Source organism: Glycine max, chromosome 18 (genome assembly GCF_000004515.6).
Source record: "Glycine max cultivar Williams 82 chromosome 18, Glycine_max_v4.0, whole genome shotgun sequence".
In the NCBI taxonomy this organism is placed as follows: domain Eukaryota; kingdom Viridiplantae; phylum Streptophyta; class Magnoliopsida; order Fabales; family Fabaceae; genus Glycine; species Glycine max.
Window position 1 is genome coordinate 57,780,105 of NC_038254.2, and position 13,582 is coordinate 57,793,686.

The window sequence follows — 13,582 nt, forward strand, 5'->3', positions numbered from 1 at the left end:
CTTTAGTCAATAAAATCGACTGAATTCGCGTGAATATTAAAATGAATCAAAACCGATAAATATTTTATCAATGGTATTAGAACATGTACTTTGAGTGCCTATTTATTTTAGAATAATGTGGAAAGAATTAAAAATGAAACATTTTCATTGAAAGGTGTATCATTTAGTGTTACAAATACATCCTTAGCGTAACTTGTAAGAAAAACCTTTTGCTTATTACTGTAATTTCCCATAAATACATCCTTTTAGAACAATGGATTACATAACTATACATGTAGATTTTTTTTTATTACTATGTACCCATGAACACATGGTGTAAAAAGCAAAAACATTAAATATACCCGATGAACCATTGAATAACTTATATATTTTTTACATAATAAATACTTTTTTTTTAAAAAAAAATGCGACAAGTATATTTACTTTCCACATTATAATAAATACTTTTTTTTATTTTTTACTTCTCATTATAGACACACATAAAACAGATGACCCCTAAATAAAAATAAAAATAAAAATAAAAATAGGAGCTACAAGTATATAGAATATAGATTGGAATTGAAAAAAAAAATGGCTCTACTGGATGATACATTTTTACAATGCTTCAAATTTAGGTATTTTCCCGCGGTTTTCCATGCTATGAAGTAATAAGCAGAATATCTCATGCCCTACAATTAACTTACTCTTTATGGTCTTCAGCAAATGGTTCTAATTTTGTACACTCTATTGGAGTTTCAGACATTTCTAGCTGCGGGTGATGACTCTCATTTTCATTAACACTGTCCTTCTCAGCATCTTCATCACACCTGTTAAGCTGTTCACTATTACCTGGTTCAGAAAACCCCTGTTGAAGTGTCGGAGAATCTGACACTACTTCCTCTTCAATTGATCCTTCAGCTTCTACCTCACGCTTTTGATCACAAGAAACTTGTTCATTTCCTGGGATTGATGTTCCCTCTTCTTGAAGCCCTGAATTTTGCAATTTTTCCTCTATCTCAGCTTCTACCTCAGGCTTTTGATCACAAGAAACTCGTTCATTTCCTGGGATTGATGTCCCCTCTTCTTGAAGCCCCAAGTTTTGCAATTTTTCCTCCATCACAGCTTCTACCTCAGACATTTGATCACAAGAAACTCGTTCATTTCTTGGGATTGCTGTCCCCTCTCCTTGAAGCCCCGAGTTTTGCAATTTTTCCTCCATCTCAGCTTCTACCTCAGGCTTGTGATCACAATAAACTCGTTCGTTTCCTAGGATTGATATCCCCTCTTCTTGAAGCCCTGAGTTTTGCAATTTTTCCTCCATCTTAGCCTCTTCCTCAGGCTTCTGATCACAAGAAACTAGTTCACTTCCTGGGATTGATGTCCCCTCTTCTTGAAGCACTGAGGTTTGCAATTTTTCCTCCATCTCTTGATTCTCATTATCATGTGGCTTGTTAGCACTAGGATAAGTTTGATCATGTTTCTCTTTAACAGCCTCCAGACATTCATCACCTTTCAGCTCCTTTTCACTATTGATGGATTTGGAAATAGAACATTCTTGAAACTCAACTCCTCCAATAGAACTTTCTATTTCTGATGACATTTTAACTGTGCTAGGATCCTTTCCTTCAGCAACATACTCTGTTTTTGAATCATCTCCATCCTCACTTTTAGAGACAGGAAACGACTGAAATGCATCCCAATCATCTTCACTGAATTCATCTTCTTCCTTGTCATTTTCATCTGTCTGCATCACTGCAGCAGATGATGGTACAGAATGTTTCTCTTCAGTTCCTTCTGATGGCTTTGGCATTTTTATGTCCAAAACTGGTACTTTTAGATCTGTTGGATTTTTATCATGAGTTACAGAAGCTCGGATTACACCCTGCTCGTAGATTATAATTAGAAATTAGTGGGAGCTTATTATTTTAATTGACAGGAAAAGAAATTTGCCATTTCAAAAAATATAATCAGGGTCATTCAGATGCTCAATCAGTAATTGTAGAAAATCACGAGAGGATATGCTAATTGAGCAAAATAGATGTCAATAATCTGTTCACCTACACATCCATCAGTGACATAGAAGTACCTGAAGTTGTTGGCGGTGAAGAGGAGGCATTGATAGTAAAACATCCTTGAAATGAATGGCTGATGAAGGAATTTGAGCAAGGCGAGAAACAAGCTTAACAGCCGTGCTTCTTAAATCATTGACTTCCTGTCATTTGTTTGCATGATCAAAAGAATGTATAAAAAAATTAAGAGCTAACTTCAGCAACAGAAAATCCCAGTTCCTATTACCTGAGAGAACCCATCTTCTGTTGACAAGAAAATCATGACAATGGCCTCCAGAAGTAGGTCCATAAAACTTCTCTGGCAGTCATTTCCTTTTGACAAGGTTTGTAACAGCACCAGGAGACTCAAGCATTCACTAGCAATGGTTACCGATTCTCTTGTTATAGTATTCTGTTATCAATACAAATATAGAATCCTTTAGCTACACAGTGAATTGCAAAGTTCAATATTAATATGAATTGATGACAGTACTAATTGCACTAAGGGAAAAACATATGCAATCATTGCCTATACCTTCAACATTTTGTGGATCAAAGTGAAAATATCACCAATTAGCTCCCCAACAAGAAACATTATAAAAGAGTTATCTTCTGTATTTACACCTCTTTGAATCCTGGCTTTAAGAAATTGCAATCCTATTACTTGAACCTGTTAAGAAGAAAGTGCATTTTAATCAATGGTCGAGTAACCTCCCACATCATTTTGTGCAGTAGTAGGAATTACATTTTAGGTTCAACAAACATGTATACTCTTCTAACCATAGTTTGGTTCCCAATCAGACTTATGCTGTCTGATTGAGGAACCATTTTTATGGTGGCTAACAATGTAATCAGTACCTCTGGTACTCCCTTTAATATATATATTTACCTTTGCAGATCAAAAAAAAAAAAAGAGAAGAAAGTTCTGTCATTTTCTTAGAATGAATAATGTGAGAGGTCTAACTCAATCCCAAAAGCTAGCTCAACGGGTGAGGGTTGCTCCTCATTTATATATTCTAATCTGGCTTTATTTTTAGACGATGTGGGACTTGGGTATTTCCCAATACACCCCCCGCACGCCCAGTACTTCTTTCCCATTTGGATTGGATATTGAATTGAATATGCTCTAATACCATCTTAGAATGAATAATGTGAGAGGCCTAACTCAACCCCAAAAGCTAGCTCAATGGGTGAGGATTGCTCCTCATTTATATATTCTAATTTGGCTTTATTTTTAGATGATGTGGGACTTGGATATTTTCCAATACATTTGTATTTCTTTCTGGGTAACAGTTATCGTGTGTGTGATATTTCTTACATACTCATTTACCTGCACATTTGAATCACTAAGTACAGTATGGATACATTGAATGCAATATCTCACTGCACCAACACAGATGGAGTTCCTTGCTTCACAATCTTCGGCATATTTACTTGCAAGAGCTAGTTTAGAAATGGATATAATTTGTTCAAGAGAAAATGCAAGCTTTGTATGTATTAGCCTGCGTTGGTTGAAACTTTTAACCTCCTGCAAATGAAATCCCTCAATGCAATCCTTAGTCAGAGCAGCAACTACACTCAGACAAGTTCCAAACATATCTCTTAGAGGGAGAATGCTATCATCAGGCTCAGCCTCATCTACAAAACAAAGTTGGGTAAAAGATTCATCAGTTGTGCTGTTGAATGAATCAAAGTTGATTCTTATCTCCTATATTGAATAGCTTGTTGCTGAGATCCAGCTATTGAAACTTGAGAGACTCAAATCATTTTCTTGACAAAAAAAGATTATACCATTTTTTCCATTAAATTAAAACTAGTAAAAATGCATATGAGCAAACAATGAGGAAATACATGTCAAATATTGGCATTCAAACTAGTGATTCACATGGAAGCATGCATGAATATGGACCAAAGTCACCAAACTAGCTCCAACAAAATTGGCTTACCATCAATGATTCTCTTTAATAAAGGACTTGTACAGTTGACCATGTCAATGGCTTCTGATAACAACACCTCAGTTGAAGCCTCCCTAACGCACTTGTAGCCAAGTAAAACTAATGCCAGAACAACTGATTTGGGATTCTTATGCATCTGAAGTAATCATAAGAACAAATCATCAATGAAGATCAGTGATTACAACAAATATATTAGAAGACCAATTTGCAATAAAATATTGCACAAGTAACTGATTTGGGATTCTTATGCATCTTAAGTAATCATAAGAACAAATCATCAATGAAGATCATTGTTTACAACAAATATATTAAAAGACCAATTTGCAATAAAATATTGCACAAGTACTTCCACGAATTCATAATTATAGATGTTTGACAAAAAGACAATGGCTCAGACAGAAATAAGTTATCAAGTATCATAGGCAACAGACACACCTTGGTCTCAATACGATTAATGACTGCCTTTGTTGTGCTACATAGTGTTTGTATCACATTTACTTCAGAGTTTGGATGAGTAACTGAAATTGTGTCGGTACTAGACAACAGATATACAGGAACTTTAGCATAGTATATATACCCAATGCAAAATGTCCATCAAATAATTGACACTGCATTAAATGATCAGTCACTGGAAATTAAATACCTCTGAAACACTTTAAAAAAGTAGTTCAAACAAAGTTCCATTGTTATCAAAGCAAAGTTTTCACTATTGAAAATTTCTTGTGGACAATTCTGTGCAACCTGTAGGGAAAAAATTGAAACTAGAACTTCACATCTAAAAAAAATTGAACAAAGTAGCATAAAGCTTACTAGACTACCAATGAGAACCTACTATGCTTTAGGAATAGAGTGCTTGAAGGGTTATCATAAACCATAAATTTACTACAAAAAGGAGAAAAATAGAATGCAGAGTCACAATCCTTAATCAGTTTATGTAATGTCTACCTGTGATAAAATGGATATCGCAAGGCTAGTCCAAGAATTATCCATGTAGGTGGAATATGAAAGAATCTGCATCCATTAAACAGGATAAGAAATGTAAGAATAGTCTTTATTTATGCCCATTCCATATAATATGCATTCAACCATACGAGCATAGGAATTATTATTAATGTAAACATCCAGAACTCTTCTACACTCCTATCTCCTTAGACACTGTAGTGGATTACCATTGATATATTAACATAGTGCAGATTATTCATCAATTATTTCTTCCTTTAAATAGTCAAACATTCTACTCCAAACCAGTAAAGACAAAAAAAAGCATCACTAGTTTATTTAGGATGCAAGTAGATTTAATATCTAGGACTGCCTTTAGATTTAAAATATTTAGTTCTCAAAATGCAATATTATCCATGAGGCTCTAATTAAGATGTTGCAGTTCCAAATGTTTACTAACTGTCTATTGTTTATAAGGAAGAGAACTGAAGAAGCTAATGTTTCACAAGGACTGGTTTATTATGAATATCTAGTGTGCATGTCAATCATGTTTGCAAAATCTGTGTGTCAAGAACCATCTCTCCTTAAACTGAGGAGACTAGGTGGTGGTACAAGAATGATTTTACGCACCCCTTCATGCGAGCCCTTAAGCATGAGTAATGCATAGGCTCACTTTAACTTATGTAAACCGCAAAGGATCTAGCTACTGACCACTTAGGTGGAGCACATGAATGGTTGGTTTTATGTCTCTCACACTATCCAATGTAATAATTCACTTAGGCTCAGGCAATCCCTTCCATATGGAGTAGATGAATTTACTAAATGAGGAATATGCATTCATGTCCAAGTGAAATTAAATGGATAGGTACAAGTAGATGTCATTTAAGGTAAAATCTGTAATCTTAATAGGACATGATTTAGAAGACTGTATCCACTAAAAACATTAAAATATTGTTTTGGAGTTGTATGTCAAAGTATAGCACCCACCTGTAGCAGTTCTTTGCAAATATCGATGGTAAGTAACCCGGCTCCAAAAAATCTTTCAGTCAAAAGAAATTGAAACATAGGTAGTACAATTTCATATAATTTTAAGCCTGAGGGTTTCACTTCATTACTTGGCAAGTTCCCACCATGCTTGGCATTAACAAAAGCCAGCTGTATGATTGGTCTGCAAATGATAGGATGTTGTGACTGAAACAGACCAAGAAGAGAAAAGCCCCACAGGAATTTAAAATCTTCACACTTCAATTCAACCATGCTATATTGATATGTAGTGGCACTATGTTTTTGGGTGTTTTCAACTGAGGCTTCATTTCCTTCAGAATTCACAGGAACTGCATCAAGTGCAAGTGCTTGCAAAATTACAGGCCAAGATTCATCTAAGCATGGACGCAGTTTTGAAGATACAATAGGTGATTGCAATCCATCAAGGAACAGATTCCACTGCAAGAAAGGAGCAACTAGAATGAGAAGGCAACCATAAAGATATTAACAGTTTCATGTTTTTTTTTATCAGCAAAAATATAGTAGTATTATATATAATATGAAGATCAGTACAAGTGGTACTGTTATATATACAACCTAGCACCATACTTTGCAAAGCAATGGTGGCCTAATAATACTAGCAATACATCAAGAATTAGGTAACCATAGGTTTGACCACAAGCTAGGCACCCAAACACAGAAAGGCTATATGCTAATCCCCCCCCTAAAGATATTAACAGTTTCATGTTGATACAGGTTTCATCTCCCAGATGAAATTATGCAGTCATTAATATTTGGTAAGTTCAAATTCAGGCATACCTTCCTCTTTGGGGTCAGGCATAAGCATATATAACTATAATCCTTCAATGTATGGATCCAGTACTTCCCCAGAATACTTGAGCTTTTTTGGAACAATGGTAATAGTGCCAGGTACTTATCTGGAACTCCATCTTGGTGCTTCCTCATCGATGCATATATATAACACTTAAGAGAAGCATGAGCGGCCAGAAGTCTTATTTTGATCTAAAATATAAATCATAAATAAGACAAAAGATATACAAATATCGGAAAATTAACATGTACATAATAACAATTAGAGTTACATGCCTTGCTTGTGACCCATTCTGCAAATGAAGGATAATAAATGTCCTCAAAGTCATTCAGTGGGCGTGAAATTAATGAGAATATGCGCTTGACCACCACTTGATCACCACTGATGATTCCACTTGTCAGTATCTGAAATTTTCACATACTACTTAGTTAAATTGTATTTAATCACATACTTGAGGAACTTCAGACATATATTTCCAACTTCCAAAGAATTAACTAAGATATGTTCAAGGAAGCCCACAATTGGATTTACAGAAGTAATTTTGGGGGATCTCTAAAAAAGTAAATAAATCAATTTCAAAGATAAAAAAGGAAATGAGGAGAAAGATGAAGCCTGCTACCTTGGTAGCCAAGTGCAAACCTGCCTCCAGTAAGCTAGGACTAGAAGATGTGTCCAAGGTAGTACGAACTGCAGATACTAGTTGGGCCTATATATAGTACAGTTTCAGTTATTCCAAGTGAATCACAAAACTCATAATCTACTTAACCATAAAAACGACACGCATTATACGGGACCTCCTAACAAAAAGGAAATGTGAATTAAATAAATGATCCCTCCCTTAGTTGACAAGAAATGAAATCAGGGTGTGGAAATCAATTTGGCATATCTTGTCAAATACCTGATACTGTTCTAGCAGAAGATGCCCAGGAAGCTCGGGGTCAGCTGCTTTTTCAAACTGTTAATCCAAATTCACATACAAAAACAAATTAATAAAACTTGACCAGTAGGGAGATGATAAGATTAAGATACATCACGCAGTACAAAGACAACATAAAATTAAGCAGAAAAAAACATTGATTAGTATATTCCAACATGAACTTCAGATAATTAAAAAAAGTGATTGAGCTCTTCAACACTTAGTTGAACATTTTATTTGTAACAAAAAAGTAAACAATGGTCAAATTATCCCCAACTGTTTAGACAGAAGAAAGTATGTGCCTGTTAGTATTTTAGAGTGTATCTCAGCTCTTTGTTAACTCTCTCTGAATCTCTTTTGTTGTATATCTCCAACTGTTAGAACTCCAGCTGTTGCCAGCTGTGTGATTATTAGTTATCAATGTTGTTAATGGCGGATGGCGGTTCATGGCGGAAAGTCAAAAATCCGCCATAAAAATATGGCGGATGGCGTAACGGAAAATGGCGGACAAAAAAAAAAAAACATATATATAAACTCATTGAAATTGAAAAAAACAAAGGATTGCATTCAAATAAACTAAAAAAGTTTGATGAGTTCATACAATAATCAAGTACCAACACCAAATAAACTCATTAAAAAGAGGACTGAACAGAAAAAAAAATAAAATTGTGGTGTCAAATAGAAAAAAAAATTAAAAATGGGACTGTCGAAAGTAAAAGGGGGGTGTCAAATAGAAAAACGGAAAAAAAGCTGCAGACAGCAAAAAGGGGTGTCAAGCAGCAAAAACAAAAAAAAAAGCTTTGGCCCACCCACCAGTATAAGTCACGGTCGCGGTTCTGGCTGGGTCGTCTTCTCCGTTCGCGTTGCCGTCGTTCACGCCGTGCTCGTCACCGCCGTTCGCGTTGCCTTGGGTGGTCGCTGCCGTGCTCGTCGTCACTGGTTGCAGGTGTGGGTGGTTCCGAGGTCGTGGCTGGTTGCAGGGGTCGTGGGTCGTCGCGCTGTGTTGGAGCTTCGAGGTCGAGGGTTGCAGCTGCATCCGCCATTTTCCGCCTCGCCGCCACATCCGCCATGGCCGCCATGGCCGCCATGGCGCCGCCATCTTTAACTCGTCACGCCACCGCTATTCGGTGGCGTTTTTTCAGAAAACCGCAACGCAACTCCGCCATGGCCGCCATTTAACAACACTGTTAGTTATAAACTGTTGTATCTGTCATGCAAATAGTTTCTCATAACAGCTGGCTATTCTGTCTATATCTACTCAACATCACGCATTACCTGGCGGTCGCGACACACAAAACGACCGTCTGGGTAATCCTTTGGACCAGTGGATAAAAATCTCGAGCCGTTGCAGCGATTGCGACGCAAGCTCAGAAGCAAACAAAAGACAGAACGAAGCGGATGAAGAGACAAGAGCAGGAGCTGAGGCAGAAGACAGGTACGAGGAAAGGAAAGAAGTGGTCAACGGATCCCGCACCCCTGACAAGAAGACAAAAGAGGAGCATGAAAAGGGAAGTATCAGGGCAGAAGGGAATGGGTCAGAATTTGAAGTTGCTGGCTTTCACCAAACTTATGCACGTGACAAGGAGCAAGTGGACTTAGATGGGCTGATTTTACTTCCATGCACCCCCAATGTTTTAAAAACACACCAGGAAAATAAAATAGAGGCCCACTCAAACAAAAAACACCCAATCAGTGTGTATGCTAGGAAAAAGTGGCGTAAAAAGCAACCTCTGGAAAATGGAGTGCAGAGGAACCTAAGTGGCAGCTTGGAAATTGGAAAAGTACCATCCCAACAGGAATTAAATAGCGAAGACCATAACCATGAAAATATTCAGCAGCAGGATTCTTGTCATGATGATATGGGCCAAGTTATGGAGCAGGATGAAATGCAAGATATTAATAATAATTCTAAGGAGGCAGAAATACTATGGCAGTTAGCGAAGGAACTAGGAGTAACTGGATGGAATGACAATGTGAAGCAGGTGCAGCAAATGGTTGAATTGGAAGAAAGGGATATTAAAGAGTCAGAGAAATTGGGAGGGATGAGGAAGACTCCATGAATATTATCACATATAACGCAAGAGGTTTAGGGAGGAGGGTTAAATGACCAGCAATTAGGAGAATGGTCAATAAACATCATGCTGATATGTTATGCATTCAGGAATCAAAAAAGGAGATGATAGATAGAACCTTATGTCAAGCTTTATGGGGGATTCTGAAGTTCAATGGGAAGCGCAGCCAGCAACTAACACTGCGGGTGGTATTTTATGTTTGTGGAGTGAAAAATCTTTCAGATTGGAAAGGAAGAACAATGGGCCTGGATATATAATGTTATCAGGAAAGTGGACTCAGGAGAACCTACCAGTGAATATTGTCAACATTTATTCTCCTTGTGATATTCATCGCAAACGCGGGTTATGGGAATCTATTCTGCAGCTGAAAAATCAGAACCAGGAAGGTTTATGGTGCATTCTAGGGGACTTTAATAGCATCAGAAATGCTGCAGAGAGAGCTGGTGCTTGTCACAGGGCTTTGGAGGATGGAGGATCTAGGGAATTTAATGCATGGATTGAAGAGTTGGAGGTAGTGGAACCAGCATGGGTGGGCAGCAAGTTCACTTGGGTTAGACCTAATGGTTTATCTAGAAGCAAACTAGATAGGTTCCTCGTATCTGCGGATTGGCTTACACGATGGCCTGATACAGCTCAATATACACTAGAGAGAAATTTTTCCGACCATTGCCCAATTCTGCTCAAATCGAGAAGGTCTGATTGGGGACCTAAGCCTTTCAAAATAATGGAGTGTTGGCTAGCAAATGCTTCTTTCAAGAAAGCTGTGGTGGAAAGTTGGTCATCTAACCAGCTAAGTGGATGGGGAGGGTATGCATTAAAAATGAAAATAAAAGCACTCAAATTCAGGTTGAGGGAGTGGAATAGAGACCATTATGGGGATACACTTAAGAAATTCCAGAAGATTGAGCAAGAGTTGAATAAGCTGGAGGAGATCACTGCTGATAGACAACTATCTCATCAGGAGACATTAGGCAGGAAACAGCTGCAGGAGGATTTATGGAGAGCGGCTCAATCCCACGAGTCGTTGCTAAGGCAAAAGGCAAGATCTAGGTGGGTCAAAGAAGGAGATTGTAATTCAAGGTATTTCCACTTGATGATTAATGCTCGTAGAAGACATAACAGCTTGCGAGGATTGCTGATTGAAGGGTCTTGGGTGGATGAACCGATATTAGTCAAAGAGGCTGTCAGGTCGTTCTTTGAACAGCATTTCAAAGAATCAGAGCATAATAGGCCTACACTGGATGGGATACAATTTCAGACAATTGATAGCCTGCAAAATGAGACTTTGGTGAGGCGATTTCAGGAGGTTGAGGTGCTGGAAGCGGTGCGGGACTGTGGTAGTGACAAGAGCCCGGGGCCAGATGGTTTGTCTTTCAAATTCATCAAACAATTCTGGCCTATTCTCAAGCCCGATATTCTGCGTTTCATGGACGAATTTCATGTAAATGGAACCTTTCCAAGAGGCTTAAACGCATCATTCATCACTTTAATTCCCAAGGTCCTGGATCCGCAATTGCTGAATGAGTATAGACCTATCTCATTGATAGGGTGCATCTATAAGATAATTGCAAAGGTGTTAGCAATCAGACTAAAGAAGGTAATGTCTTTCATCATTCACGAAAGGCAGTCCGCATTTATAGAAGGAAGACACATGTTGTACAGTGCGTTGATTGCGAATGAGGTGATTGATGAAGCTAAAAGATGTCATAAACCTTGCATGGTCTTCAAAGTGGACTATGAGAAGGCGTATGACTCTGTTAGTTGGAATTTTCTGATTTATATGATGAGGCGTATGGGCTTTTGCACAAAATGGATTAGATGGATGGTGGGATGTTTAAAGTCAGCAACAATTTCTGTGTTGGTCAATGGCAGTCCTACAACAGAATTCTTGCCTCGGAGAGGGCTCAAGCAAGGAGACCCTTTATCACCGTTACTTTTTAACATAGTTGCGGAGGCTTTGAATGGTATTATGACTCAGGCGCTACAGAAGGGGATGTTTAAGGGTTTTTTGTGTGGCAACAACAAGGTGGAAATTAGTCTCCTTCAATATGCGGACGACACTATGTTCTTTGGAGAAGCATCAATGGCAAATGTAAAAGCTATCAAAGCAATGTTGAGGGTATTTGAGCTAGCATCGGGGCTCAAAATCAATTTTGCTAAAAGTGGATTTGGTGCTTTCGGGGTAATGGAGGCATGGAAAAGAGAGGCTGCTAATTACCTCAACTGTAGCTTGTTGACACTCCCTTTCACATACCTTGGTGTTCCTATTGGAGCAAATCCGAGAAGATATCAGACATGGGATCCTATCATCTCTAAGTGCGAGAGAAAACTAGTGAAGTGGAAACTGAGACACTTGTTGTTCGGGGGGAGAGTGACTCTTTTAAAATCAGTACTAACATCTATTCCTATATACTTTCTCTCTTTTTACAGGGTTCCTCAAAAGGTGGTGGATGAGTTAGTAAGAATTCAGAGGAATTTTCTATGGGGTGGTGATCAGCAGCAAAGGAAAATAGCTTGGGTCAAGTGGGAGACGGTATGCATGTCAAAGGAAGCTGGGGGTTTGGGAGTCAAAGACATCAATTCCTTCAACTTATCCTTACTGGGTAAGTGGAAATGGAACCTATTTCAGCGACCGGAAGAGTTGTGGGCTAGGGTGTTGGATTCGAAATATGGTGGGTGGAGGGGTCTAAATGAAGGAATTAGAGCACAGGCGGAATCTATATGGTGGAGGGATCTAAAACTTGTGGTTCAAAATCCACAACATGGTGTCATAATCAACAACTCAACAATGTGGAAGGTGGGCTGTGGGGATAGGTTTAAATTTTGGGAGGATGCATGGATGGATGGGGAAGCATCGCTGCTAGCAAGATACCCTAGGTTGTATAGTATATCTTCACAGCAAAATCAATACATACAACAAATGGGGGCCTTCACAGATAATGGATGGGAATGGGATTTCAGATGGAGGAGACCTTTGTTCGATAATGAAGTAGATATGGCGGCCTCTTTCCTAAGGGTGGTAGACTGCATCAGGATTCAGGCTTAGCAAGGCAACCAGTGGGTGTGGAAGGCAGATCCGAGTGGCCAATACACGGCTAAATCTGCCTATTGCATTCTATGGGAGGAAGAGGCTGATGGGAACCTGGATGGGGCTTTTAAGGAATTGTGGAAGCTTAAAATTCCCTCAAAAATTTCGGTATTCGCATGGAGACTCATAAGAGATAGGCTTCCGACGAGGTCAAACTTGCAGAGGAGGCAAATCGAGGTAGACGACTCAAGGTGCCCTTTCGGCAGATCTGAGGAGGAAAACGCAGCACACTTATTCTTTCATTGTACCAAAATATCTCCACTTTGGTCGGAATCAATGTCTTGGGTGAATCTCTCGGGGGCTTTCCCATATCACCCAAGGCAACACTTTCTTTATCACATACATGGAGTAAAAGACAGAAAGAGGTCAAGATGGAAGTGGTGGTGGCTTGCATTGACTTGGACCATTTGGAAGCAAAGAAATGACATGATTTTCTCCAATGGGAAGTTCAATGCGAACAGAATATTAGATGATGCAATTTTCTTGTTATGGACATGGCTCACACATTTGGAGAAGGATTTCATTATCCATTTCAACCAATGGTCATCCAATATCAGCGAAGGATTTCTAATAGTCTAGGATAGCTTAATCAAGCAAATATTTGTATTATCTTTAATTTCTCAGAATTGGTTCAAACTGCATAGGGACCAATCCTGAGTTGTCTATGTATTTTCTAGTACCCCTGGTACTTAATTAATATATATCTATTTTGGCTGATAAAAAAAAAAAGTGTTACTGATCTGTAAGCAGATTGTATTGAATACAAAAA

The 13,582-nt window shown here is 38.3% G+C and overlaps 1 protein-coding gene across 2 annotated transcripts in view; it reads right to left on the reverse strand.

Moving 5' to 3' along the window:
- Positions 1–539: 539 nt before the first annotated feature.
- LOC100818892 (protein SWEETIE) overlaps positions 540–13,582 on the reverse strand; it is a 49,475-nt gene continuing 36,432 nt past the window's right edge. For both annotated transcript variants that reach the window (XM_003551804.5, XM_006603005.4), the window contains 14 exons: positions 7,636–7,692; positions 7,357–7,443; positions 7,013–7,141; positions 6,725–6,928; positions 5,909–6,364; positions 4,928–4,993; positions 4,626–4,723; positions 4,418–4,517; positions 3,974–4,118; positions 3,358–3,665; positions 2,563–2,697; positions 2,275–2,439; positions 2,066–2,191; positions 540–1,861 (listed from right to left, as the gene is read on the reverse strand). In XM_003551804.5, the coding sequence (XP_003551852.1) occupies positions 680–1,861; positions 2,066–2,191; positions 2,275–2,439; positions 2,563–2,697; positions 3,358–3,665; positions 3,974–4,118; positions 4,418–4,517; positions 4,626–4,723; positions 4,928–4,993; positions 5,909–6,364; positions 6,725–6,928; positions 7,013–7,141; positions 7,357–7,443; positions 7,636–7,692 (3,258 nt within the window). In that variant the 3' untranslated portion in view covers positions 540–679. The remainder of the gene's footprint in view (positions 1,862–2,065; positions 2,192–2,274; positions 2,440–2,562; positions 2,698–3,357; positions 3,666–3,973; positions 4,119–4,417; positions 4,518–4,625; positions 4,724–4,927; positions 4,994–5,908; positions 6,365–6,724; positions 6,929–7,012; positions 7,142–7,356; positions 7,444–7,635; positions 7,693–13,582) is intronic.